The 27,824-nt window shown below is 54.1% G+C and overlaps 8 protein-coding genes across 8 annotated transcripts; 3 read left to right on the top strand and 5 right to left on the bottom strand.

Annotated features, from left to right (window-relative positions):
* Positions 1-555: 555 nt before the first annotated feature.
* Positions 556-1,705, top strand: J4E90_000773 (uncharacterized protein; the record flags this gene model as incomplete). Its single annotated transcript, XM_051430368.1, has 2 exons — positions 556-676; positions 750-1,705. The coding sequence occupies 2 exons, from the start codon at positions 556-558 to the stop codon at positions 1,703-1,705; spliced, it is 1,077 nt and encodes a 358-aa protein (XP_051295855.1).
* A 1,345-nt stretch (positions 1,706-3,050) lies between these two features.
* On the top strand, positions 3,051-6,010 carry J4E90_000772 (uncharacterized protein; the record flags this gene model as incomplete). Its single annotated transcript, XM_051430367.1, has 3 exons — positions 3,051-4,108; positions 4,222-5,182; positions 5,237-6,010. The coding sequence occupies 3 exons, from the start codon at positions 3,051-3,053 to the stop codon at positions 6,008-6,010; spliced, it is 2,793 nt and encodes a 930-aa protein (XP_051295854.1).
* Positions 6,011-7,249: 1,239 nt separating this feature from the next.
* J4E90_000771 (uncharacterized protein) lies at positions 7,250-8,614 on the bottom strand (the record flags this gene model as incomplete). The annotated part of the gene is made up of 3 exons (XM_051430366.1): positions 7,250-8,219; positions 8,271-8,411; positions 8,460-8,614. The coding sequence occupies 3 exons, from the start codon at positions 8,612-8,614 to the stop codon at positions 7,250-7,252; spliced, it is 1,266 nt and encodes a 421-aa protein (XP_051295853.1).
* Positions 8,615-10,291: 1,677 nt separating this feature from the next.
* J4E90_000770 (uncharacterized protein) lies at positions 10,292-13,327 on the top strand (the record flags this gene model as incomplete). The annotated part of the gene is made up of 1 exon (XM_051430365.1): positions 10,292-13,327. One exon carries the CDS (start codon positions 10,292-10,294, stop codon positions 13,325-13,327), a length of 3,036 nt encoding a protein of 1,011 aa, XP_051295852.1.
* A 781-nt stretch (positions 13,328-14,108) lies between these two features.
* On the bottom strand, positions 14,109-17,550 carry J4E90_000769 (uncharacterized protein; the record flags this gene model as incomplete). Its single annotated transcript, XM_051430364.1, has 2 exons — positions 14,109-14,226; positions 14,282-17,550. The coding sequence occupies 2 exons, from the start codon at positions 17,548-17,550 to the stop codon at positions 14,109-14,111; spliced, it is 3,387 nt and encodes a 1,128-aa protein (XP_051295851.1).
* Positions 17,551-18,120: 570 nt separating this feature from the next.
* Positions 18,121-19,398, bottom strand: J4E90_000768 (uncharacterized protein; the record flags this gene model as incomplete). The annotated part of the gene is made up of 1 exon (XM_051430363.1): positions 18,121-19,398. One exon carries the CDS (start codon positions 19,396-19,398, stop codon positions 18,121-18,123), a length of 1,278 nt encoding a protein of 425 aa, XP_051295850.1.
* A 692-nt stretch (positions 19,399-20,090) lies between these two features.
* J4E90_000767 (uncharacterized protein) lies at positions 20,091-24,613 on the bottom strand (the record flags this gene model as incomplete). Its single annotated transcript, XM_051430362.1, has 2 exons — positions 20,091-20,141; positions 20,201-24,613. The coding sequence occupies 2 exons, from the start codon at positions 24,611-24,613 to the stop codon at positions 20,091-20,093; spliced, it is 4,464 nt and encodes a 1,487-aa protein (XP_051295849.1).
* A 959-nt stretch (positions 24,614-25,572) lies between these two features.
* J4E90_000766 (uncharacterized protein) lies at positions 25,573-27,096 on the bottom strand (the record flags this gene model as incomplete). The annotated part of the gene is made up of 1 exon (XM_051430361.1): positions 25,573-27,096. One exon carries the CDS (start codon positions 27,094-27,096, stop codon positions 25,573-25,575), a length of 1,524 nt encoding a protein of 507 aa, XP_051295848.1.
* Positions 27,097-27,824: the final 728 nt, after the last annotated feature.

The raw sequence follows: 27,824 nt of genomic DNA, 5'->3' as shown, positions 1-27,824 counted from the left end.
TCTTCACCAGGACATCGGCTGCGGCGCCATGAAGATTTTTGCTCCTCAGATGCCGAGCTAAAGCCAGTTTCGGCCGGCGGCAGGTCCAGGAAAGCTGCACTTGGTTGCAGGGAGCTGCATCTACCACATTTCGGCAACAGACTTGGGTTGAGGCGGAAGGGTGGTGGGAAACGTCAGAGAAGAGAGGGACGGAGAGTGAAGAAGACGCACGAGAAGACGAGCTTTTGACGCGCCGGGGTGGAAATTGTTGAGTGACAGGAGCAGCGTGTTGCTACCTATGGCTTTCTAGTCTCGTCACATGCACCTCGTCTGCACCTGCTGTTTCTCCTCGACGCTCGTCTGCGACTACCCTCTCGCGTCAACCTTCCAGCACAATTGCTTCTGCTGAGCGTTCCAAGGCGATGGCGCAAGCCCGCAATCATCATTGACATGGGCATCACAGACTGACACGGCAGCGCGTAGCCCGTCGCCTCGCCTCCCTTTCTTCATGTCTTAGTTTGCCGTTACCCCGTCGTGCGCGTGGCCGACATTGTTTTGCACTTGTTCTCCGCTAGTATGGCTCTCTCCGTTGAGTCGCTGAATGGAGACACTTCTTTTCTCCTTACTTTTGACCCACCCGCTGCCCCACTATCGTCGCCGGGATTGTTCCCAGGATCGTTCACGATTCTGGTTGACCGTAAGTTTCTGAAGATCGCGTTCGATATTGCTGGAGGCCGACTTGTAGATGGGTGCTAATGTTTCCTGACCAGCCTGGCTTTCAGGGCCCTCCATCATCCTAAACTCCATCTTCTCGCATTCTGTACAGAGAGCGAAACCATCCGTCGCGAGCCTGAGAGACCTTGACCGCGAACCCGACCTCGTGCTTATATCCCAAGACAAGCCAGACCACTGCCATGAAGCTACCTTGCGCCAACTCCCACCAGACTGCGATGCGACTATTCTAGCCATACCGTCTGCGGCCAAGAAGATTCGCTCATGGAAACACTTTCGTCCCAGCCTTGTGCACGCTCTGCCGAAGTACGTCGAGGGAGATGGCCAGTCCATACACCGTATAGTATTACCGCCGCCGTCTCCCCGAGGGACATGTGGTGAGGTGACGGTGACTTGGATTCCAGCCAAGCGGGACCTTTCCAAGGTACATCACGCGATCGGGATAACATATCGGCCTCCTTGCACCGTACTCTCGTCGCTAAGCCCAATGCACTACATCAACCTGCCTATGAGCCCGCCCCCCTCTCCAGGATCGCCAATGACAATCGCCTCATCGCCCCGTACGCTGGTGCCGTCACCAAACAACGATCGGGAGAAGACCTTGTCTGTCATTTACTCACCTCACGGTGTTTCGTACGACGTGATTCGTCCTTACGCAAGCTCCTACCTTGTGTCGGAATCTGCGCTTCCCCTCACCGCGCTTCTACATTCTTTTGACTGCGTTGAGAATCCTTGGTGGCTTGGAGGTAACATATCAGCTGGCAGTCCCGGTGGCACAGAGATAGCCAAGAGTCTGTATGCCAAAGCCTGGATATCTGCCCATGATGCAGACAAGGACAATCGGGGTTGGGCAGTCAAGTTGACTCAGATTGCACAGCACGCGGTTGACGAAGTGAAGAAGATGGTGGAAGAGGGTGTCATCAGGAAGACGCTGCCAAATACCGAAGTCTGTTCGCTGAGGGCCGGCGACAAGCATCGGATTGCTGTGGGATGAAGACAGCGCGGTCACTGCCTATCTATCAAGTCCTCCCAGCCATACACCGACTGCGCGATAAGGGTGTTTTGAGATTTGGAAGTTTCCATCTCGTCTCAGGTGCGACAAGCACTTTGAACTCGCCATTACTGGAGTCGCATGCTCAAGCATGGGTATATATGTTGGCGTGCAGGGCACATAAAGGGAAGCCAAAGATGGTTAGCGTGGAGAGCGCGGATCTTCAATGTTGGCCCCGAGTGCGCACTGCTCAACAGAGATGCACTGTCGAGTGTGAGGATGTTCCAGACTGGTCAGATGTGATACGCCTGGACATTGCGGGGAGGACATGTATTTGATGGAGCACTGGACCCTTACTTGGTCGCCCAGGCATTGCGCATTCTGTGATGGGCGGACGAAAACAGGGCTGGGTTAGCCAGGAGATTGGGAGTGGAGCTGGATCTAAATAGAGCCGAAGACAGAAGTGGGCAGCGTGCGGCGCAGGGCAAGGCCGGCTCGCCTCCTCTGTTGTCCGGTGCTCGGGGCGACAACGTGGGCTGCATGGATGGGGACTGCATAGCAATAGCAATAGCAAGGTGCGGCTTGGTGTAGAAAATAACCTTCTGTTTGGCACGGCATGGTTAAGAATAGGGTGATTGCGAGCCACAGCATGACGCCGCACCCGGGCTGCTGGGACTATTGGTGTGGCTGAGGGATGCATGCCGCCTGTTCTTAATCCAGACGCGCAATCTCTCTCTACGGGCGCGCGCAACGCAGACAAGATATCCAAGTATCGCAGCGATGGGGTCTTTGGGGCGTGAAAAGCAGCGCAATGCAGTGGTGAATGGGGCCCAGCATGTCCGACTGCATTGAAACTGCCGTAATGCAGCAGGAGCCGGGCCCGTGGTCATGTTGCTGGTGGCTTCGCAGCGCGCAATAAGGCACTGTCCACCTGCCAAGGCTAGCGCAAGACGGAAGTCGGATCGCGCCCGGCGAGCAAAGGGCTGAGCGAAGTGCCAACTATTGAGCATCACAGCTCGACTCGACTCCTGGCCGCCGACACACCCACGCCCATTCTTGCGCCCACCGTTTTTCTTATCACGACCCCCATTGCTCCAGCGCCTGCCGCCCCGCCGCTGCCTCCGCCCAGTGCTGCTCTGCTCTGCTCTGCTCTGCTCTGCTCTGCTCCGCTCTGGTACCTAGTCTCTGCCGGCGCTGCACTACGCAATCCCCCGGACGACGCCCAACCCGACCTTCACCAGCCACACGTCGCACACACACACTGGCTTCTCACGCTCCGCCGACCCCTCCTCCGCAGCGCTCGGGAAAGGCTGCCTCTTTGATGAGCGTAACCATCCATGAGTCGCAGATGATGCCCTCGTATGGCGCCGAAGCAACCGACCGCTCTTCCTTTGCACATGCTCAAACATCACCGCCTCCCCCCGCGCGCTCGCCCTCGGACCGCTCGCCCCCCAATGGCACCGCTGCCGCGATGAACGGGAAGATGGCCAATGGAATGCAGCCCATGGCAAACGGCCGCCCACCCAGGCCCGCGAGCATCGACAAGCGCCTGTCCCAGGACGACGCACGTCATGCCCGGAGCAGAGGAGACTACATGGACGCCGACAGCTCCAACACCAAGTCGCTCGACACGCAGAGGCAGTCGAGCGAGCGCCCGAGCAGGGACGACGGCTACTTCGCCTCGATACACAGCAGCAAGACCAAGGACCGCCTCTGTGGCAGCACCACGCACGTCGAGCTCGGCCAGATGGATGCTCAGGACGGCACCAAAGAAGCAAGCAGGGACTTCTATGTTCCGCACGTCGGCGCCGTCTCCCATCCTCCCACGTCGCCGTCGCCGCAGCCCCAACCCGACGAGGGCACGTCCAGTCTGCAGGTACCGAGCCAAGCGCATCGCGTCTCCTCCCCGCCTGCCTTCAACCACAACAACCCCAGCCCCTCTCAACAGCCTCATCGTCTGCAGCAACGTCATACCCTCGAGGTCCCCAAGCTGCAAACATCGCGCGCCCGCGAACCCCAGAACAACACCGACGACGTCATCAGCGCTAGTGGACGCTTCTCGCCTTCCACACCGCACAAACGGAGAGGCTCCATGTCGCTTGTGCGTCGGACCACACGCTCCGTCAACTCCGACATGCATCTCGACGAGGTGCCCCAGGACGATGAGGCCGCGCGCTGGGCTGAGCACATCCGCCAGAAGCGGGCAAGTAAGCGGAAGCGCAAGGAGGACGAAGACGAAGACCGCGTCGTGGTAGGCACCAAGGTCGACCAGAACCACGTCAACTGGGTGACCGCCTACAACATGTTGACGGGTATCCGCTTCACCGTCTCGCGAACCAACGCCAAGATGGACCGAGATCTCACTGATGCCGACTTTGACGCGAAGCACAAGTTCTCGTTTGACATGTATGTGCCGGTCGGCTTTCCTTGCAACATCAAGCACCTGCTAGAGTTCATCTCCACTTCGTCTGGCAGACCTCTGATCTTTGCTCGTTCGCACAATACTGACACTTTGACAGAACTGGTAACGAGCTTACTCCTTCCGCCAAATACGACTTCAAGTTCAAGGACTATGCACCATGGGTCTTCCGCCATCTCCGCACTACCTTCAAGCTCGACCCTGCCGATTATCTCGTGTCGCTGACCAGCAAATACATCCTTTCCGAGCTCGGCTCTCCCGGCAAGAGCGGCAGCTTCTTCTATTTCTCCCGCGACTACAAGTACATTATCAAAACTATCCACCACGCTGAACACAAGTTCCTCCGCAAGATTCTCAAGGACTACTACAACCACGTGCAGGAGAACCCAAACACTCTACTTTCCCAGTTTTACGGCCTGCATCGCGTCAAGATACCCTATGGACGCAAGATCCACTTCGTCGTCATGAACAACCTGTTTCCCCCACATCGAGACATCCACAGCACATTCGACCTCAAGGGCTCTACCATTGGGCGAGACTTTAAGGAAGAGAACTTGGCAACCAACCCCCGCGCGACACTGAAGGACCTCAATTGGTTACGCAGAAACCAGCATCTTGAGTTAGGGCCGTCCAAGAAGAAGATGTTCATTGAACAGATGCAAAGAGACGTCAAGTTGCTGCAGCGCTTACACATAATGGACTACTCGCTCCTCATTGGTATCCACGACCTGGAAAAGGGTAACGAGGAGAACCTGCGAGACAAGACACTCAAAGTCTTTTCACCAGGTGGAGAGGAGGCACCAGAGCCCCAACCGAATCAGCTTATGCGCACGCCTTCGAAGTTGGAGAGTGCTCGGAAAGCAAGGGAACTGAGGCAGATGGTCAAGACACAGAAACCAGTACCCATGGGTCAGACGTCTAGCAAGATGCCGAATGAGTTGGAGGATCCTAACCGGAACTTCTACTTCTATTCTGACGATGGTGGCTTCCGAGCCACTCACGAGGACGAAACCCCCGGAGAGGAGATATACTACCTTGGCATTATCGACTGTCTGACACACGTAAGTTTGCAGCGTACCGCGCGTAGGCCTCGCCAAATACTAATTATACTCTAGTACTCTTTCATCAAACGTATGGAGCACTTTATTAAAGGCATTGCTAATACCGAGTCTCAAATATCTGCTATACCTCCCGAGCGATACGGCGATCGATTCATCAAGTTCATCAGCGGTGTCACCAAGACTAGAGAAGCGGCCGAGCGTGAGAAGATGGAAGAGGCCACAAACGATCTCAACGAACTCTCCCTTGACGGTGTCAATGCGACTGCTGCGCAGCGATCGTCGACCGACCGTGTCCTGGAGAAGGCCGAGCATCAAGCCGACCGCTCGCGGCGACAAGGTCATGGTGAAGAAAACGTACCGAATCTACACTTGAGGGCAGTACGTAGTCCGTCGGCGGAAAGAGGAGAGATTGGGACCACTCTGCCTGTGGTGGAAGAGGCCGGTGAATCTTCAAGTGTTGGCGGGCACAGCAACCGGAGTGCCTCAGATCGCCATGCTGCCAATACGAGTAGCGAGAAGTCATCAGTACCACCACCCACAGGAGCGCCCTACCTCGGCCCTCCACGACTTGAAGCCAGAGCCAGGTCTACATCCAGGGAAAGGGATCATGCACAGGGAAGGCCGCCGCCTACACCGCCGAAGGACTCTGGCACCGCGAGTAGCGATGGGCGCCCGCCTACACCGGCAAAGGACGCAGAATACATGCCCAACAGGCACTCTGGACCACCCACACCACCAAAGGAGGACAAGAGGGGAGGCATACCCAGAGCCTCTTTGGACAAAGATCTACCGCGCACGCCATTAGAGACCACTATCAGGGTCGGCTAAACTGGTTAACGAATCTGTACCGAACTCGTCATTTCACCATAACTTCTCATACAACGCCTTTTGCATACTGTCTGGCAATCCACCGGACCTTTCCTTTGTCGCTCCCTTGCGTCGCGAATGCATGATACCATGAGCCGCCGCCCGTTACTATAGGGCGTCGAGTCGCTCCTGCTTTTCCTTTGTCACATTTTTTCTCTTTTTTCTTCTCTTTCCTTTCTGGGAGACATGTAGCTCTTCTCCCTTATTGTTGGATTACGGAATGGAACGGATGGCCTGCGGTGCAATTGTTGTCCTTTGCCTCTGTCTTTGCCGAACTTGAGGTGCTAGTGCGTGGAGTCGGTTGCCGCTGCTGCGTGTCTTTGTAGGATAGTTTCTAGTCGGGTGGATGGAGGAGGAAGGAGAAGAAGCAATAATAGTTGTTGGTGGATTTTGGTTGCGAGTTGCCGTTGATACCAAGAAGAGACGGCGTGGAAAAGGGAAGGAGAAGCGGGTATGCTGTCAGAAAGGAGCGTTTGGTGGCATATCTGGTAGATAGACGAAAGAAGTTATAAATGCATATAATTAAGTAAGCTCGTCTCCATTGATATTGTTGGTGTGTAACTAGAATGGCTTATAGATGGCGATACAAGATCGATGTCAACGTGTAAGAAGTGTACTAGATACATTATCAAGCAAAATCTCGTGAAATACCTAGAGTTTTTCCCGTGTACAAGAACTGCCCTGTGCTGTACTGCATAGTCTATTGTCTACGTTGGTACGTCATATAATTCTTAAAATTTACTCACTCACCAACAACAAGATTTGCGTGTTGTGTATATACATTGTTATCGCAGTAGCAAATCAATGACCATCTTGACATATTTTGCCGAATTAGAACAATACAGCCATGCTTGAAGACATGTTCAATCCGACAGACGCAGTAAGCCAAAGATTGAGTATATAGAATATGGGGTGTTTTCGCCCAATGTGGTAAACATGGGAATATTCTCTTCCACTTCCTTTTGCCTGAACGTGAAGAATGTAGCTTAGTAGTGCACAAGCCCTGGTCTAGATGAAACGCAACGTCTAGATCACACAACAGCAATCGAGGCGTAGTCAAGGTGATATTCATGTTGTTTCATGCATTACCCAAGCGACCACGGTATATAGCCTCATAGGGTACGAGACCCCAGGGCCTAGTCTATCTAGTAGTACAATGGCGCATGCCCCTTCTCATGTCCCCTACAAGTAGCGATGCGCTTACTTGTAGAAATCGAACTTGTCGGCCTCTGCCGCACCCTTGACCTGGCTGGTGTATGCCTCCTCCAAATCGCTCTGGATAATATTGTACCTATTCTTGCGTACGGCCCTCAGACCCGCTTCCTGCATGATAGCTGCGATGATGGCACCGGAGAGGGGGTCGTTTCGGACGATCAAGCTGTCAAGGTCTACCTCAGGCGACAAGCTCATCTTGCTAGCGATGGTGGAGAAGATAAGACGGCGCTCACGGCGGTCGCGTAGCGAAGGGAACTCGATCTTCCTGTCGAGACGACCAGGTCGGAGCAGCGCAGGGTCGAGGGTATCCGCGCGGTTCGTCGCCATGATGACCTTTACGTTGGACGTCTGGTCGAAACCGTCCATCTGGTTGAGCAGCTCGAGCAGGATACGCTGAACTTCTCGGTCGGCACCTGTCTGCGCATCGAAACGTTTTGTAGCAATAGCATCAATCTCATCGATAAAAATGATGGATGGTGAGTTCTCGCGGGCCATTCTGAACACGTCACGAACCATACGTGGGCCTTCACCCAGGTACTTCTGTACGAACTCTGAACCGACAACACGGATGAAGGACGCGGTCGTGCTGTTTGCTACAGCCTTCACCAACATGGTCTTTCCTGTACCCGGAGGTCCGTATAGCAGTACACCGCGCGGTGGGTCGATACCGATCTGCTTGTAGAGGTCGAAGTGTGTGAGCGGCAGTTCAACAGCTTCCCGAATCTCCTGCTTCTGCATATCTAGACCTCCAACGTCAGCGTACGTGATATCTGGCTTCTCGTCTTGACCAAGCATGGCAATCGAGGAGTCGGCCTCTGGTGGCAGGATGTCGACGAGGGCATTTGAGTGGCGGTGCAGCGCGACGGATGACGATGGCTTGAGGAGTTCGCGATCGAGAGTGGAGAGGATGCGGACGACATAGTTGGAGCCGGTGGACGATTGTACGATACCGGTGCTGCGCGTGTTAGTGTCATGACGCAAGCGCTGTGCCTGTGTTGAAGCTTACTTCTGGTCGATGGCCTCCATGAACTGCCCGATCACCAGCGGTACACTCTGAATGCGCTTGATCTCCTCCTGTGCCCTGACCAACTCTCGCTTCAGACTCCGTTGCTCATCTTTGATATACTCTTCCTGTAGATGGATGTACCTGCGACTGTTAGCCACCTGCGGTTCCATGTGCCTGAGCGCTACGAACTCTAATTGACGTTGCAGCTTCTTGAAGGTCGAGTAGTCATCGCTGCCCTCGGTGGAGAAGCCCTCCAGGGTATCAAAGTTGGGTATCGACGACGGGAGCTGCTTCTTGTGCGGCGGGACGGTGTTGGCCGGGTTCTCCATGGCGGTATCAGCCATGATGATAGTAGCTGGATGGACTTTGTATAGTTGTAAGTCGGTGGGGGATATCAGCAGTGAGAGACAGTATTCGTCAGTGGTGATTGTTTGTGGCGGGATGTTGGTGAAGGCGGTGCTTGTGTGTCGCAATGTTGATGAAGCTCATGGAAGGCGCGATCGGGCAATGCGAGGCGGTGCCGCCGACGTCACGTGAGCTTGACGATCACTCCAGGGCTCCAGCCAGCTAGCTCAGACGCCATCTGTTGCGACACATGAAAAAGTAAATTCACGACGCTCTTATTACACGCAGGCAGACCTATACACTAGGACAGTATGAGATTGTAACACATCGGTATTGCGCGTCAATACCCGTGCCCACTGCGACCAGGCTTCTATGGTATGCTAAAGGGATAGTCGAAGACCCTTGCTCATGGCTCGAGACAGCTATGTAATGGGCCTGTATGAGGGACGTTATTCAACTCGCGGTGTGACCTTTCCTTCTGGCTGGAAACAGATGTGGAGTACGAATCAGCTCTAAAGTCTAGTTTTACCTGGCCCCCTTGAAGTGTTTAAATCCCGCGCCGGTTCACGACAACGACCGGGGACTAATTACCTGACCTGTATTGATCGAGGAATGCTTTGTGAAAATTATAGAGTATGAAGACAACAGCATAGAGTATGGGCCTCGATGTGTGTGTACGATGGCACAAGCGCCGAATCTGACATGTATACCCCCAGTCGCCGTGGTAGATTGCTGGCGTGTGACGCGCCGATCACCAACAGGTATAGGATTGTTGCGAATTTGCATCGTATTCAAGGGCAGAGCAGAGAGGCAGGATTGCGTCAAGTATCGGACGAGGACACTGGTGCGCTGACTCTGGGAGTAGCTTGGGGCGGTTCAACGGTTGGCTGGGCTCTCGACGCAGAGTCAAGCGGTCTGGGTGTGCCCACTCTCGACACCCAGCTGTGCGATAACAGCGCCATTTCTGCAGGAACAAAGTGATGTAATAAGTGGAGAGACGTGTGTTTCCGTGTCACGACGGCCAAAGACCCGGAGAAATCAAATCAAATTGAGTTAGGCTAGGCTTGTGAGTTGCCGGCAACGCAGGCACTCCACTGGTCTGTCGCAACGCGCGAACGCGTCTACGGCTCCGGATGCGACTGTGGCCTGCGTGTTTGTTTTGGAGACTCTGCGGCTGCTTCTGCTCTGCGGGCGACGTGCGCTCTGTTTTGGAGTCGCGGACACTGCTAGGTCTCGTGATGCTCCCGACCAGGCTAGAGTAAGTAGAGGCTGGGATTCTGCCAAGAAAACTGTTCCTTCCTCCGCTCTCAGCAACGCATAGTCCGCAAAGCGCGTCTGCGGTGCGTCAAGTTATCGACCGCATTCAAAGCCACTCGTTATCCGTCGTGCCCTGATGAGAAGATCCTTTTAGCGTCGGTCTATTGTCGCGCCCGGTGTGTATTATCTCATCCTGCCTCCGCCTGCCGCGTCCCTGTCCTGCGCCTGCGTCTCGTCGGAGGGCTGCTGCTAGAGGCGCGTCCATCTAAACATCAACATGCGTGCTGACGGACCACTAGCCATATCCAACCCAGACACTCACGTGCGCCTATCGCTCTCTTCCTCGTCCTTACCTTCACGCGCCTGTCCCCTCCCTGCCCGCCGCCGCTCTTGACTGCTCGCGGCAGTAGCGCACCATCATGGACTTCCAATCCCCCCAGAACGGCATGTACGATCCGTCGAGCTTCATCGATCCGAGCGCAATCGCAACACCCCAAATGAATGGCGCGCGCCCGTTCAATCCCATGCCCTCGGTCCCCCAGAAACGAGACTCGTCCGGCGCCGCTCTATCTTTATCGCGCTCTCAGACACCTTCACAGCAAGCCCAATTCGGCTTCCAGCACCAACAAGGCTTCACTAACACGCCCTCGCCCACCATGCAGAGCCAGCACTTCGCGCCCGGCCAGATGGGAGGCCAGCGCATGAACACGGCCTCACCTGCGCAAAATCCCCATGCGCCGCAGATGTCACCCATGAACTTCCAGGCTTCACCTATGAATCAAGCCTTCAATGCTAATTCCGGAAACCAGTTCCCCGTACAGTCGGTGCAACTATCACAAAATCTCCAGAGTCGACAGCAAGAGGCGCAAAGGCAATACGCAATGCGCCTGCAACAGCAGCAGCAGTTGGGCAATCTTGCCGCGAGCAACATGGCTGCGCGACAAGGACAGCAGCCAGGCGCGCAGATGCCAGGCGCAATGCAGAATCCAATGCAAAACCCAATGCAGCATCCGGGCATGCAGCAGAACATGATGCAGGCTCAAGGGCAGGCACAGAACCCGCAGTCACAGTACAACCAGTTCATTAAGAATGTTCAGGCGCTGATGGCCCAGCATAATAGACCCTTCAACCACCAGCCACTCTGCGCCGGTCGGCCAACAAATCTCCAGAACCTTTACGCGGCCGTCATGCGCTTCAAGGGCCATCGATTTGTGACGCAACAAAACGGTTGGCCTAGGATCGCGCAAATGATGAACATACATCCACAACAGTTTCCAAACGCCCCCAACGAATTGCGCCAGATATACGAACAGAATCTAAGCCTCTACGAGACCGCCTATCTGCAAAGACAACAGCAAATGCAACAGAAGGGTATGCCTACGCAGGGACAGATGGGACAGATGGGCCAAATGGGACAGATGAATCAAATGGGTCAAATGGGCCAGATGAACCAGATGGGTTCTGTGGGTCAGCAGATGTCGCCAACGAGACCGACTATGCCGGGACAACAAGTCAATGCTGCAGGACACCAGGAATATCTGCAGCAACTACAGAGATCACAGGAAGCTATGAAGCAGCAACAGCAGCAACGGCAATCGCTTCCGCCTGCCCAACAGCCGCATCAGCAACTCGACCCTTCCCCACATCCACACCAGTCGACGCCTTTACAGAGCAATGCAGCGCTACCAAGCGTCAACGGCACCACACCACAGCCGGACGGAAACGCGCGAAAAAGCCTCAGCAGACAGCTGGAAGGGACACCTACTCAGGGACAAGAGCCCGGCCAATCGCAGTCGTCACCAATGAAGCAAGAAGAGAACGCTGCCGCAGATTCAGCCTCGGCCGCCGTTGAGGAACCCGAGAAACGCAAACCAGTGATTGAGCAAGATGATGGCACGAGGGTCTATCAACCCGCCTACCGGACGCAAGATACATGGGGAGGTCTCGACTTCGACTCCGACAACTTCAAGAACATGATCGACACAATTACAAACTACAAACCAAATGTTCCGTTACTACCGGAGATGGGTGTGATCGACGTTCGAGCCATCATCATGAGTATCAAGTCCGGATTACATGCAGAGGTGCGCTTGGGGCTGGATACCTTGACGCGCATAACATATGACAACACCGTACAGTTTAATTTGTCGCACTGCGACGACTTGACAGAAGTGCTGGTGGAGTACGCCGAAGATCAGCTGGAGATACTGGGCAACGACAATCCCGAAGTCACTGATATCATCGATCTCACCCCATACGAGGACGTCCTACATCACTGTCGCGAGGAAGCCTCGGCACTACAAGAACTCCCACAGGCTGGTACGAAGGAGTACATGCTCGATCGTACTGCAGACCGGCTGCTGGCAATCACCACCATATTCCGAAACCTTTCTTTCCTCGAGGTCAACCACGACTCTTTGGTCAGCGCTCCAGTGATCAAGTTTCTCGCAAACTTCATACGGCTTGTCGGAACCCGAGTACTATTGCTACGATCGCATATCAATACCTTCGACTTCATGAAGGACGTAGTCACCTTCTTCTCCAACACAAGCGCGAAGGTTGTGTTGCCAAACCGTGAAGACGCATACGCCGTGTTGCACTTTCTCTGCGCTTTTGCTCCAGTTCCACGACCCGCTGAGCCTGTCAAATTCACACCCTTCAACCCGCAAATCCAACGCTATCTTCCTTCGGCCGTTGATAGTCTTGCCAAACTCCTCGCTCGCGATGATCCCAACCGGACCTACTACAAGCAAATCTTCATCAACGAGGCAACATCTATCCCTGCGTATGACCTCCTAACGCGTTCCTTCGCCCTCGCCATCTCCGTTGTGCCGGACCGCAACTACATTGAGAACAAGATGTACCAGATGAAAGAGCCACGCCCGAAGGAGGTGCGCATGTTCGAAGCGCGTGTCGCAGAGTCGCGGAAAGCATACCTGATGCAGGGCATGTTGGCGGCAGACATACTCGCCAGCCTAGCTCCAGGGCCCGAAACTGGTATCTGTCGCTCATGGCTCGAGTCGGAAGACGGCTGGGCGCATAGCTTACTCAAGTTCGCCATGTCGCTATCCGCTACCGATGCGGCCATCCCGCACCCCCCACAACCGCCAAATCATCGCGGCCAACGGCCCATGGACCATGACCGGGAAGGTTTCCAACTCATCGTCCATCGCGCGCTATCAACCCTCAAACGCCTAGGTGACAAGTCAAAGGGTGGCGAACCGCTGGTCAAGGGCGTGCAGCAAACAAACGGGCACATGGAACACGATGATGAGGACGACTATGACGAAGATGAAGACGACGACATGGAGATTTTCAACTTCAACGGTAGCTCGTGGAAAGTCAAGGCAGACATCTTACCTCGGAAAGAGACCATGCTCGGCGCGTTGCTTACCGCTCAGTTGGATGTGCGGAGTCTGAACCAATTTTGCAAGATCGGTTATCTGGATGAATAATGGGGTGGTGTAGGATAAAGGAGGTGGGGTTCTAGGCGAATATAGGAATGTGTATATTGGCGGAGGTGTTTGGAGACTAACCTTGCATGGGAAAGCATTTTTGCTTCAAGTGAACGTAGCATTGCGAGAGAGTTCACATGGATTTTGTGCGATTTTTTCTTGCCGTCTGTATCAACTCTTTCTTATCTTCTTGTATAGTCAATGTATGAGACTGTGGATGCACTATCATGTATTTCTTCGCAACGTACGTGACGTCCTCTACTCTACTGGAATAGATGACATGTGGGTGGCCAGATCAAGTCGGCCAACCTGGCAAGATCATCTATCGACAAACAATGACGTGGTCACCAACATGGACAAGAACAATTCATAGATGGTTGGTTACTCTCATTCCGCCCCTCTGCAGGGAGCATGTTATACAGATTACATTGCCCGCATGTAGCGAGCGGAGCACATAAAACCTGTGCTCACAAAAGAATAAACGCCATGAGAGCCACCGAAGTAAGCCCAAGTTTCGAATACCGTTTTGACCTGATCCGCCCAACGCCATGCTATGCATTCAAAGAGAAAAAGACTCAAAATCCCCATACCCATACCACCACACATGATGCGTTAATAGTCGGATAGTCTGTGCAGGCCGAACGTCCTTGTACAAACTTGAAAAACCAGGTATGATGCGTAGCAGTTGTTGCAACATGATCATATCCTCTACTAATGGTGTGCCCCGAAACTATGAACAGTGGATGGAGTCAGTCACTGTGCCGCTAGTAACATTGTCGTTCTAGGACGGTGAGCCGGCGAAGGATGGAGTAGCAGGAACGACGGTGGCGGGAGATGCAGCACTTGCGTCCCTGAATGTATCGTTCTGCTTCCGTTGGCCGTTGAGGAGCGGGCAGAGCCTGGTGGAAAATCTGTCAGTAAACTCGTTGAAGAAAGGGAAGATTGTCTACGCACTTCTTGTTGGTCTTGATATGACCCACCTCGCCGCAGTTAGCGCACTTGCGAGGTGTTGCTCCGCCCTTGCCTGGTCCACCAGTCGCACCACCTTCTCCGGTCTGCGACTTGTGCATACCCTTTGCCTTTTCACGACCTTCACGGCGTTCAATGTTGCGAGCTAGACGCGCTAACTCTGCCTTCAATTTCAGCTGCTGGGCCCTGTCCACTTCAGGATCGCCAGTTGGTTTGATGTCCTCGATACGCATGTTAAGAAGACGCTGCTGTCGCTTGTGCTTGATGTAAAGCTGAATAACGGCGGGGTCGGTGATGACCTCCGTGATATCCTCGTACTCATCGTACTTGTTCTTGATAGTGCGAGTGATCTTGAGCTTCTTGCCGCTGTTGTCCGCATTGCTATTGCGAGACATTTGTGACATGGTCTCATCATCAGGACGTACGGCCGGGGTGCCGACTTCGGAACGCTGGCGGCCTGTGTTGTTGTGGTTCACAGCAGAGTCCACATCGTCTTCGGTGTCGGAGGGCGGGTTCTGCGCAGATAGACTCTCCTTCTGCTTGTTCCAGATGCGCTTGATGGCGTTCTCGTACATGACCTGCTGACGCTGGACATTGTAGCTGTGGCCACCAAGCTCCTTCATCTTCTTGTTATCGAGACGATCAGCTGCACTCTCACCAACATCTCTGAAACCACCCTTCATCGAGACCTTGATGAAACTGAAACCCAGACCTTGACCGGTAGGATCTCCGTCACCATGAAGCTCCAACATAGCCTTGCCAGCGCAAGCGTTGAGGAAGTTCTTCGTCGTGTTCCATGGCGCGAGCTTGACATCAGCGTTCTCGTTGTCAGCCTCTTCGTCGTCGTCACGGATCTCGTTCGACTTGATGCCGGCGTCCTGCAGCTGTTTATCACCTGCATGCATCGAGTCGATCAGACAAACATCTTCTGGCTTGATCCAAGTTCGTAGAATCGGCTCTTCGGGAACAGTCTCTCCAGGCACCGGCTCCCAAGTTCCAATGTCCTTCTGGTACTTCATGATTTCTCGCATTCGAGAGCGATTCTGCGCAATCTCGGTACCAGGCAAATGCTGCTTGATCATCTCGTTGCTGACCCAAGGTTGACGCGCATTCTTCTGCTGTCCCTTTCGATACAAGCGGAACGCGAGCATCTTCAATCGCTTCTTCGAGGCTTCGGTAACCTTGCGGGCATGTGTACCGGGCACTTCCACAGAAGGAAACTGCTGACCGACGACCATGAGATTTGGAATATTCCGCATGTAGTACTTGGGGCCATTAACACCAGTGTAGCTTCTGCTCACAAGGAAATCGGTCTGTTCGGGCTTATGTTTGAACACGGGAGCTCGGTACATGGCGTTGTGAAGCGTCAACACTTGCTGGCCGGGCTCGACCTGACCGAACAGCGAGAATGGGCTCTTGTCTTGCGGTAGCAACACTGAGGTCTCACCAATACCATCTTCCGGTTTTGGTCGCGCAGTATCTTCCATGTCCTTCCGACGGTAGTAGTTGAGGATCTTGACACCCATACCGAAGTTGGACAACGTGGTGGGGTACTCCTCGGAGTACTCGGCAAGGAGGAGGTCAGAGTTGTCGCCAATGTTGAGGTCTTCTGCTGACGCGAAAGCTTCGGATGGCTTGAGGTTTTTCTTGTGCTTCCTTTTGACGGATTTGAGGACTGAGATACTAGCTCGCTCACCGGGCTTGAACGTGACAGTAGGACGGTGGAAGGACCGGAGTTCGCGGTCGGACAGCGCAACCTTGTAGAAAGGATATTGCAGCTTCAATGCGGGCAAGCTGTGCTCAACGTTCATGTGGCCAATCGTACTACGGACCTTCTGTTGGCTGCTTTCCTTGAGCGCGTCGTAGGCCTCATCGTTGGAGATGTTGTAGCGCTTGAACATGGGGTTCGCAAGACTTCCACGGCTGTCGCGCTTGAGACCCACACCTAATGTCCGAGGTTTTGGTGGCTCTGCACTGGGCTGCTGCACATCCAGTAGGAGATGGGGGTCGTTCATGTCGAGAAGGATCTTCTTAGATAGTCGCGCCGTCTCAAGCTCGGGATCGTCCCAGGCAGGTAGGTCCATGTGATCGTATACGGAGAATTGGATGGGCTGCTCACGGCTTCCAAGCTTCCGCTTCTTGTTCGGCGATAACTGCTCGAAGTCAATGCCCCCCATGCTATCAGGTGGCGTTGGTGCTTGGTTCCCCTCGGACATGGTCACATCGCTTGCACCATCTGGCACGTCCCAATCCTCACAGGCAATCCGTAGGTCGCTCCAGGATACATTGCCGATCATCTCACGGTCGTCGATAGTGTCGAGGTTATCCAATTCCAACTGATCTTCGCTATCACCATCTTCGTCGGCGGTATTGGTGATATGAATGAGACCACCCTGCTCCTCTTCTTGCTGCCGGCCTGACTTGGCGGTGGTCGTCGTAGGATGTAACCGGAAACTTTTTTCTTGGTCCGTCGCAAGGTCCAAGGTAAGCTTGTTGGTTTGGAATGGTCTCGGTGTCTTTTGCGGAACTTTGGGGATATAGAAAGCGCGCTTTCGAGGTACCAGACTGAAGAAGCGTGGCGGCTTGTCCGCCTCAAAATTGGGCCAAATCTTCTCGAACTCCTCTCGCGATGTCTTTACGGGTGCAGCGGCCGGCTCGTCTTTCTTGCGCGAAGACTGTGCGAACAGAGCCAGCTGCTCTCGCACCTCGGGGTCTTCCTCTTCCACCTCTTGCTGTGCGACACTGGTGGCGATGTTGCGGGTGGCAGACTGTGGCTTATCCTCTGCGACACTACTGAAGCCTTCCTGAACGAGGTCTTCGATGGAGGTGAGAGGGTCGTCTTCGTGTCGCGCAGACTCTTGCACCGGGTCGGAGTGGCTGGGATCGTCGCCGAAGAGATCATCGTTATCGTCGTGGTTGTCGCCGAAGAGGTCGTCCATGTCGACGTCTTCGTTGTCGCCCGCGCCGCCAGAATCCTGTAGAGTGGTTCCGCTGAAGTTCTGGGTGCTATCAGCGCCCTCGCCCGACGCGAACTCCTCGTCCGGCAAGTCGTCATCGCTGATGTCTTCGTAGTCGACTGCGTCGTCGGCCTTCTCGCCAATATCTAGCGGCCGGTCCGCGATACCGCCCAGGAGATCCTCCTCGCCTTCGGCAGCGCCCCGCGACATCTGTTGCATGATCTTGCGGAAGTCTTCCTCATCGTTGTCTGCGTTGGAGTCGCCGCCGACATTTTGGGGTGGGTGTTCGTCGGCCATGGTCGCGTGTGGTATTATGGGAGCTAAGCGTCGAGCTGGACGTGTTCGGGGAGTTGGAATGGAGTTGAGGTATTAATATAGGCGTGTGACTCAAGCGCAAAAAGTGAAAGCGCGCCGCGAGGCAGAAGGGCGGTTGAGGGGTGCGCGCGCCGTCATTCACGCTATCACCGCGCTCGAAATACTGCGAGGCGCCACAGAGACAGGCCGGGTGGTTGCGTCGGTTGTTCGCGTGCGTCTTCGGGGGGCTTCTCGGTCGTTCGGGGGCGCGGGTGTCGATACAGCCAAATGGCTCTGTGTCGTGTACAAGTGATGGAATCCAGTCGCGGTTCAAGGCCGCGGTGGAGTGGTCCGTGCGTTGAGCTAAAACTAGTCAAAGAGAACGGTCAAGCATCGCCGCGTTCAACCTTCACTTCACGCAATGTGCACGGATGTGGGGATTCTCAATAGAACATTGCAATGTATCAGGTGGTCACACTGCTACGTTTACAATCACATGTCCAGTCCTTGTCGCCTCCAACCTGTACTATCGGGTCGCCGCACGGTGACGCCTGCCACCCCGTCGTCTCCAACTCACATCTCCTCCTGCTCAACTGATTCCCCCTCCATGTTCACGTCTCCGTCTTCTTCATCTTCGACCACTTCTCCATGACTTTCTTCAGTATCGTCGGCGGCAGGTTCTGGTGACGTGCCCCAGATGCGAGCACGAGCTTTCGCATACTCCTTCTTGACCGTGGGCACGCCAAGGGACCATCCGCGCTCCTCGAGCTTGTTGCGGATGTCCTTGAACGACATGCCTTCAGCATCGTGCCAAACAACAATGCAGGCCTTGTCAAACTCGTGGCTCTTGTAGTTCCGCTTCTCGCGCTGAGCCTGTTTCATGGCTTTGACCGAGCCACCCTTCGAAGAAGCAATCGATGTATCCGCCGAAGCCTCTTCAAGGGCCGAGACTTCGCCTTCACCTTCGCCTTCGGTCTGCTCCTCGGAGGGAGCAACCAAGTCCTTCTCGGGCTGAATACCACTGAGACGGGGCGCACGCGGCCTTCCACGTCTCGAGATGTTCCTGCCGACTACGCCAATCTGTGTAGCAGGCCTTGCACCGTAGCGCTTCTGTAAGCGCTCGAGAGACCGAATATGGCGTCGACGTACAGCTTCATCCGTCACTGTCTCGCTTGGGAATGCCTTATTGTACAAGATAGTCGCCTGCGAGTATGTGTGCTCCAAGTCATCTAGCAAGTAGATGATCATACTGTTCTGGTGATCTTCTGTATCACCATAGGGAAATGCACCGGGTGTGGGAGCGGGAGGGTCTTGGCCGGCCACGATATCACGCGGCGGCATGTTGATTGCCTTGATGCTGTTATAGGTCAGACCCAGCTCCTGGGATGATCGTACTTGACGCTTCGCTCGACCGCCTTTCTTGTCTTCTGCCGCGCGCTTCTTGCCGTGTGACGAATCTTCCTGAGCAACGGCGCGAGGGTCTTTCGAAGAAGTGACGAATGGTTTGGCCTTGCGGTCTACGCGAGAGTTCTCCTCAGTCCCGGACGCTGACCTTGCAGCAATCCCTTCATCGCTGCTTGTCACTGATGCAGATAGGTCTGATTCTTCTGATACAGCGGCCACTTCGACAGTTTTGACTGTTGTGTCTTTGCTCGGGGTGGTCTGGGTAGACTTAGTACTGCGAAGAGTTCGCTTAGGCGTAGCTTGGCCATCGCTCTTTTCGACTCGAGGGCTCTCAGAGATTTTTTTCGCTTTGGATATAGGAGTTACCGCTGTCTCCTCTGCGCTGCTAACATCTCGAGTTGTGTGGCCTTTCCACGGGGTGGGAACGGAGTCAGTGACGTGGGCCATGGTGTTGTGAGCAGCTGACGTAGTCGCGCGCTCAAGTTGTGAGGTGTTGGTGAAGTAGGAGTGCACTTTTGTGTTGGTGGAGAACGTGCAGTGGTTGCGGGTTTTCGAAGGTGGTGCGGGTATAGGTATAGGTAGGGGCAGAGGCAGGAGGTGGGTATGTGGTGTAGGCTAAAAGTTGGTGCAACCCGTGTTGACGTACTTGAGTAGGTTGTTAGCAATGGTCAAAGCTAAGACAAGTGCAAGCGGTATATGAGGTAAAGATCCGAGGTGGCGAGGGGCGATTGTGTGGACGTTGGAAACCGTAGCAACGCCTCGGTCGAGAAGTTTTGTTGTGTGCGCAGGCAGCCGCTATGACTGATGAAATGGACGGGAAGTGAAACCGACTACACTACTACCGCCCAAAGAGCCTAAGGGAGGAGAGTGAGCAAATCTAGTTTGATGTAACTTCGTGCAACTGTAGATTCGCGCAACCTTGAACGCGCAGTTAGGTATATCAGTGCTCAAAGCGAGGTTCTATAGATGTAATGATAATGACATTCAACATTGCATTCGTTCAGTACCAAGCCGCATGTATCTCAGTATGGTATCATCGCAGCTAGCCCAACCCATTCCGCTTCATACCGAATACGTGCCCGCGAGTTTACTCCCAACACCAAACACCAATCCCAAGAGTCTTCGTTGCCCACCAATCATCAAGCCTGTTTGATGATATAGTCTTTGTTCTCAATCGTAACACTTTTCGTCTAAAATGAGTCAGTAAACGATGCTGAAGCCATTGAATGTGCACTTGAAATGAGCTTACCATGTGGTTGACCTTGTACACGCCGACCAGCCGCGATGCAAGTTCGAACATGTTGTTTCTAAGTGAGATAACAATAAATTGTGCGTTCTTCGTCCTCTCCTTGATGTAACTCGCCACGATGCTCACGTTGCGGAAGTCTAGCGCCGCGTCGATTTCGTCCATGACGTACAACGGTGTAGGCTTGTAGTGATGCAAAGCAAACACCAAAGCTAGAGAGCTCAAAGTCTTCTCACCACCAGAAAGGTTGCTGATGTTTTTCCATGACTTTTTCGGAGGCATTACTGAGAACCGGATGCCCTCGGAAAAGGCGTCGAGTGTATCTTCATACTCGAGCTCGGCGTTGCCACCCATGGTAATCATCTGGTACATCTCTTTGAGACGCGCAGTGATGATGTCGAAACCAGCCTTGAAACCTTCTTTGCGAAGACGTCGAAGCTCTTCGCACTTGTGCTTTGCAGCGTCACGGGCGCTGACAGCAGAAGCGAGGTCTGTAGAGCGCGCAGCATGCTCCTCGACACGTTTGCGGTACTCGGCGAGGACCGCTAGGTCGACTTGCGTGGACTCGTTCTTCTTCTCCAAGTGGGCGATTTGGTCCTTGAGAGTAGCCTTGTCCATGTCTTGAAGCTCGTCTTTGCTGTAAGACGGGAGACCTTCACCTCCGTTTTCTTGTTCCTCGCCCAAGTCGGTGACATTTTGGTATGCGAGCTTGCTTAGCTTGTCATGGAAGTATGCTTGCTTCTTCTGGTACTCGTTCAGAGTCTTTTGGCTTTCTTCAAGCTTATTGCGCATCTCAATCTCGACCGCACGCGTCTCGTTGAGCTCGCCCAGCTTCTCATCGAGCTCCTTCTTGACCAATTGAAGTTCCTCTTTCCTGGCTTCGAGCTGTTCTTGCGCTTCTTCGGCCTGCTGTCGGATTCCGGAAACGTCGCGTTGTTGTGAAGCCATATCCTCTTCAACCTTTTCGGCATCAAGAGCAAGCTTTTCGAGCTCTTTGATGGCATCGTTATGTGCCTTCTCGTGCTTGACGCACTGCTTCTCTTCCTTTGATTTCGCGACTTGTGCATTAGACACTTGCTCGGTCAACGTATCGATCTGTCCCTTAAGACCATCGACTTTGGCCTTCTGACCTCGTAGCTTGACTCCTCCGATTTCCATGATCTTGTCCTGAAGAGCCTTGATCTCCGCTTCGATATCCTCAGTCTCTGCACGAAGTTTAGAGACCTCCTTCTCCATCGTGGCGATGTTCTTCTCCAGCGATGCGATGCGACCCTTGTCGGTCTTCGTGGATGTCTGCTCACTACCTAGCTCTTTGATGCGGCGCTGACAATCCGCAATATTGCGATCAAAACTCTCAAGTTCTAGCGCAAGCTTCTGTGACTTGGTGTCCAGTTCGGGTATCTGCTGATTGAGGTCTCTCAGTGCAGTCTCGAGCTCGCGCAGCTCTTGTTGGAACTCAGCAAAGGTCTGTTCAAGTGTATCACGGTCATGCTCGAGCTTTGTGACCTGGTCTTTTGAAACATCAGACGCGAGCTTGGAAGACATCTTTCCCTTGACTACTCTGCTTCCACCACCACTCATGGTACCCGCAGTGTCGATAAGCTTGCCATCTAGGGTGACGACTCGCCATCTCTTCGCGCCATATGCGATACGCTCAGCTTGGTCAAGGTCTTCGGCGACCAGTGTGTTTGTCATAACCTGGAAGAATGCAGGCTTGAGCTTTTCGTGCTTAGGCTTGACGAGGTCGAAAAGACGTGGCACGTTCTCGGGTGTTTGCACTGGCGACATGTCACGCTTGGCGAGGCGATCCAGGAGAATGAAGTTGGCGCGACCGAGGTTGTTCTTCCGTAGGTACTCAATGCACTGCTGACCAGACTCTACTGTGTCTACAACCATGTTGTCTAGTTGCGGACAGGCTGTAGAGATAGCAACGTCGTACTTCTGATCGATGGTGCCTAGGTTTCCGAGTCGACCATGGAATCCATCGATACGTCCTGATTCTTTCAGACGCATCAGACCCGTCAAAACGTTGCCTTGAGTCTGAGCGGAAGAGAGACTTGCCCGAGCCTCATCTGCCTTGGCTCGTGCGCCAGATAGCTTCGACCTCAGCGCCGGTTCTTGTTGAGTTATCTCCTCAAGTTTAGCCCGTGTCTTTTGGACGTTCTTCTCGACACGCTTCCTCTCGGCTTTGCACTCATCGAGTTCTGCAACCTTCGCCTGTTTGGCTTCCTCCAAGCTCTCGATCTTTGCTTCGACTTCGGCAATACCCTTGGCACCTGCATTCTCACGCTCACGCATGATGTCGAGCTCGCTCTGAGCAACTGCAATAGCGGACTGTTTCTCGTTGATCTTGGCACTCCAAGGTTCCAAAGATTTCTGCTTTGCAGCGATCTCGTCGGAGAGACCCTGTGTTTTACCAGCCAAGCTCTTGCGAATCGTCTCAAGCTCCTTCGCTTCGACCTCCATGCTCTGCTCGAGCTCAGCAATCTCTTCGTTGTAGCGCTCGACGTCCGCAGCGTACTGCTTGGCGAGGCTGTCTGCCTCCGATCGACCATAGCCACTTGTCTCCTTGGTCTTCTCCAGCTTCTTCTGTTTATTAGCCAAGAACTTCTTTTTCTCCTCGAATTTGACCGTCTCCTTGTCAACGCGGGCCACCTCTTTCTGGTACTCCTGGTTCTTCTTTTCGAGCTGCTCACACTCTTTCGCGCCAGCCTTGTATTGTCGCTCAAGCCCCTTGATCTCTTCCTCGTTGCCTTGGTGCTTCTGCAACTCCTCATCAAGCTGCGACTGGAGCTGGCCGACAGACTCTTGGGTGACTTGAATGTGATCGTCGAACTCGGACACATATATTTGGTAGAGGGTGGACTGCTTCGAGGCCAGCTCGTTCTCGTCACGAATGTAGGCGAGCGCCTTGTTCTTCTTCTCTTCCAGACTGCTCTTCTCCTTCTCGACGTGCTGTACACGGCTGCTTTTCTCACGACAGACTTCATTCAAGGTCTCCACTTCAACCTCTGACTCTGCGATGGGTGTCTTGTACTTGGACGTGCCGATGATATCTTCGAGATACTCAAGCAGTCCATCGTCATGTTCGCCCTGTGCTTTGGGCTTCATCTGCGCGATCGATTCAACCTCACCCTGCAGGATCAAGAAACGCTTATGGTCGAGATCCACGCCGCGGTCTTTGAGCAGGGTGGTGACAATCGTGAATGTAGACTCCTTCCTGTTGATGTAGTATTTGCTCGAATTGTTCTTGAACGCCCTTCGAGAGACGACGAGGTCTGAGTCCGGGATGACTTCGTGGCCGCCGTTTGGGAGGTCCTTGACTTCTTGGAAGTGGACTTCGACCTCGCAGTAATCCAGGTCCGGGAACGCCGCCGAATTGTGAATGAGGGCGGAAAGCTTGCTCTGTCGCATCTTACTTGCGCGGAAACCGAAGACGAAGAGAAGCGAGTCGATGACGTTTGACTTCCCGGAGCCGTTCGGTCCCACCACGGAGGAGAAGGAGGCGTGGAAGGGCCCAACCGCCTGTCGGCCAGCGTAACTCTTGAAGTTATTGAGGACGAGCCAGGTGATTACCGTCCGCTGTTTGGGCGCTACAGGCTCATGCAACGCGGGGATACCTGCCGCTCGCCTCTTGACCACAATATCTATAGGCTCAAGCATAGTTTGTTGTGTGCCGAGATCCTCCATGACCTTGGCTGGGGGCTGAGGCTCTGATAAAGGCTCAGCCTCGACCTTCGGCTCCGGTACGGGCGACTCGTCTTTCGGTTCTATCTGGGTAACCTCAGCCACAGGCTCGGGTGCGGATTCTGGCACAGGTGCGGGTGCGGGCTCCGGCGTTCGGTCGGTCATGGTAACATCGCTCGCAGCGTCACTCGTAGGATCGTCTACTGCATCATTCGTAGGATCGTCTGCCGTGTCGTTTGTAGTATCGGCAAGCGGCGAGCTTGGTGTAACGGTGGCTTCGGACGGCTGCTCAACCTCAGGCTCGGGCGATATTGAAGGCTCAGGAGTGAGCAAGTGCGAGGTATCCTCAGCCGGAGGTGCAGCGACAGAAGCACGTGGCTTCCTGCCGCGCTTCTTGGGCACCGCCTTGGAGGGTGAAGCCACCCTGGTGGTCCTCTCTATCGCGGGTGTGAGCGTCTGCGTGGGTTCGACCGACTCTGTGGCGCGCGTCCGCCGCCTCGCTGCGGGCTTGGGTGTCGCTTCTTCATTCTGGGCTGCAGCCTTCCGAGGCCTTCCCCGTCCCCGTCCCGTCTTGAGTGGCGCGGGGGCCGGTGTGAATTCTTCCTCCTCCTCCTGCTTGACTTCGGGCGTAGGGGTCCTGTTTTCCTCATGGTCCGAGTCGTCGACAACGGGTGCTTTTCGGCGCGTCGCAGCGGCGCGCGTAGATTTCCTCGGGGACATGGAAGCCATGATTGCTATGGCTGTGGGCTGATCGTGGTTGGGCGCGAATTGCGCGGAGTATCCTTGTGCAACTGGACACTTTCCTAGTGTTGTGCGCACAGGTAAACAAACACCCTGACACGTGCGGTCTGCCTGTAGCGGGGCGCGGGGCTAACGTGCCGCCGCCTTCCCTTCAACCGTCAGACTGCACCAAACTTGACCGTCTTTAATTCTGTTCTTAGACAGACTTCCCATTATCAGGCTTCGCGTTTTGCTAATAGATTCTGCCTCACACATACCAAACTGCTAATGGTTGCCATATGCGGTGCTGTGCAGCTGCCGTGAAGGTAGCCCCGCCCCAGGCACCGTTGCGATTGGGTACATCCACATCATCGTGGATCTCAGCTGCAGTCATATCTTTGAGACCAAAAGGCTGCGGGTACTCCAACCTCTTTTGTGTAACTATCATACTCGTCGCTTCCTGCCTGCGTAATCATGGCATCAAGTCTGCAAAAGTTCAAGATTGTATTTTTCGTCCCTCCCTCTGCCCTCAGCGCCTGCAAGACCGCTGTCTTGAGTGCCGGTGCAGGGCGTTATCCAGGCCCAGGGGGCTACACGGAAGTTTGCTTCACAAGCAGAGGAACGGGACAATTTAGACCGGGCAACGCTGCCGACCCTCACGTAGGTTTCTTAAGCATACGTAGAGCCACAGTGTGATGAACAGTGAAGGCTGACAACGGCTCTTAGATTGGCAAGGCTGGTGAACTACAAGAAGTGGACGAGTACAGAGTCGAGGCCATGTGCATAGGGCGCGATATAACTGTCAAAGCCGTGGAAGCACTGAAAAAGTGAGTCTGTCCATCTCTAGTGATGATCAATTTCGCTGATGGAAGCAGAGCACACCCATACGAGGAGCCAGTATACGAAGTGTACAAGATGGAGGACATGTAATACGCTCATACTCGTTCCATTCTTGTAAATACAGTTCGCTATTTCGACTGTACACTCTCTTTGTCGGACAATATGGCTTGCAACACCTGTTTGATGATGGGCAAATCCCTCTCGGCGTCCGTCATCCAGTTAGAAACTGCAAACCTACATGCTGGCTTCCCGTCCCATGCTGTACCTGACACATATATTTTCCTCGTTGCCTTGATCTTGTTGACCAGTTGATTGTTTAGTGCTTCATCTGTTGCACGGAACAGTACAATGATGTATATGCTGTTTACGACGTCTTCCTGAGGAGTATCGTGTTGAGGGAGGAGCTCATATCCATCAGTCTCCAGAATATATCTTGCGATTCCTCGCGAGAGTTCAATCTGTCGTTCCAACATCGTACGATAGCCCTCTTTACCATACGCAACAAGGTTGGCGTAAACCGGCAGCGCTCGAAATCGTCGAGAATTCTCGAGTCCGATGTTCAGTGGTGACATGATGGCGTTCGCGTCGTTCCCAGAAGCGAGGTATGCCGCGTTGGGATTCTGGAATACGCGTTCAGCGATGTTGCGGTGTCGAGAGAAGAAGAAGCCACAGTCGTATGGTACGTTGAGCAGCTTGTGCGCGTCACCTGTGATCGAATCCGCAAGCTCAAGACCTTCACAAGCTCGGGTAATAGAGTAGTACGCGGGTGAGGTCAATATGCGGCCGAAGAGCCCAAACGCACCATCCACATGTATCCATGCTCCATACATGTCGCACAGCTTTCGCATCTCCTGCATTTCTTCTAGCCCAGAAGTCGCAAAGACTCCTGTGTTGACTTCTGATGCAGAGATAGCCACGATCGATGCGGCACCAGGTCGCTCAAGAGACTTCTTGAGTAGCTGCATGTCAAATTTGTGCGGCGCATCTGGCTGTCCTAGACACTTAACGCTCGTCCGCCCCAGACCCAGTATGCTTGCCGCCTTGCTCAGCGATGAGTGCGGTACCGTGGTCAAGATTTGGATCTCGTCGATACCAGCTTTCCGCATAGCTTCCGTGATACCAAGTTCGCCAACGCTAATCTCGACGTCTGTACGATGTGCTGAGGCTTCAGCAATCACATACTCTCGTCCACACGCCAGCCCCAGGATATTGGCTGCCGTCGCACCTGTGGTAAATATGCGATGTGGCCATTGTTCTGGTTCGAAATTGAGCAACTCGCACAATAGAGAAAGAGCTCGATCCTCAACGTCTGTGGCGATGGTCTCATTTGGTAGGTGAACTTGCACGTTTTGGTCATAGGCTGTGACCAGGTTGTCAGCAAGCAGTGCTACTGGTGTCGCACCACCGGTCACAAAGCCGTAGTAATTAGGAGAGCGGGAACTACTGTTGAAGGCTGGGGCGAGGTCCTCTTGTATGTGCCGTATGCTTTCTTCGAGACCCACGCCCTGGCTCTGGAGGTGGGGATGAAGCATAGAGCGAGCAGCACTCAACGTATTCGTTGAGGGAAGGACATTCTCAGGCGGTGGGCTTAAGTATAGCTTTGAGATCGACGTCGACAGTCTTTGGAACAGGTCGTGAGCTGGGACCTCCATGATGGATTAAATTGATGCGTAAAGAAGTAGAACTGGGAACGTTCACAGCTCGTTTCCGTGGTGGATGCTGGAACGTAAAGAAGTGCAGCATATAAATGTTGGCGCGAGAAGTGTTTGTACGAGTGACGGGACGCGTCTGACTCTATGAAGAGCCTAGATTTCGCGATGATTACCTAGGATGGCCGGAAGCGACATGTGCCTTCGCAACCTGCGCCATATTTTGATCTATCGAGCGGGCCACTTTCGCGATTGGCTGTCTTGAGCGGGTTCGTGAAGCAAGCGGCACGTTTGGCTCCAAAGCGGCAGGTCCACTCGAGGTTCTTCGGCATCCACCCAGCACGTGACTTGGTGCTAGCGCGGCGCGTTCCGGAGTTAGCACAACACGGTCAACGATGCTATCGATGACATCGCCACCATCACGCCTGCAAAATCGCGATGCCTACACGGACTGACGCGTAAAATATTCATGCGGACTCACACCGACGATGCGACGCTCTCATGCCTCAGAACAATCTTAGCAAACATCTCAAGTGGTTGATCGCAGAGAAGCCTTTCATTCCGCCCGCGGCTTCGCTCGTTGCATACGATCCCGACGCAGTTCCGACGAGTTCAGCTACGATTTCTCCACAGCATTCTTCCTTCTTGGACGACCACGCAGGATACGATGAGCCTGAAGCTGCCTCCGCGCCACCACCCCCACCAGCACTACCGGCCGAACGTCCCGCTCC

This window comes from Alternaria incomplexa (assembly GCF_024043165.1).
Source record: "Alternaria incomplexa strain BMP 0042 chromosome Unknown scaffold_1, whole genome shotgun sequence".
NCBI classification, from domain to species: Eukaryota; Fungi; Ascomycota; class Dothideomycetes; order Pleosporales; family Pleosporaceae; genus Alternaria; species Alternaria incomplexa.
The sequence above is the reverse complement of the archived record's forward strand: the minus strand, read 5'-3'. Positions and strand labels throughout refer to the sequence as shown.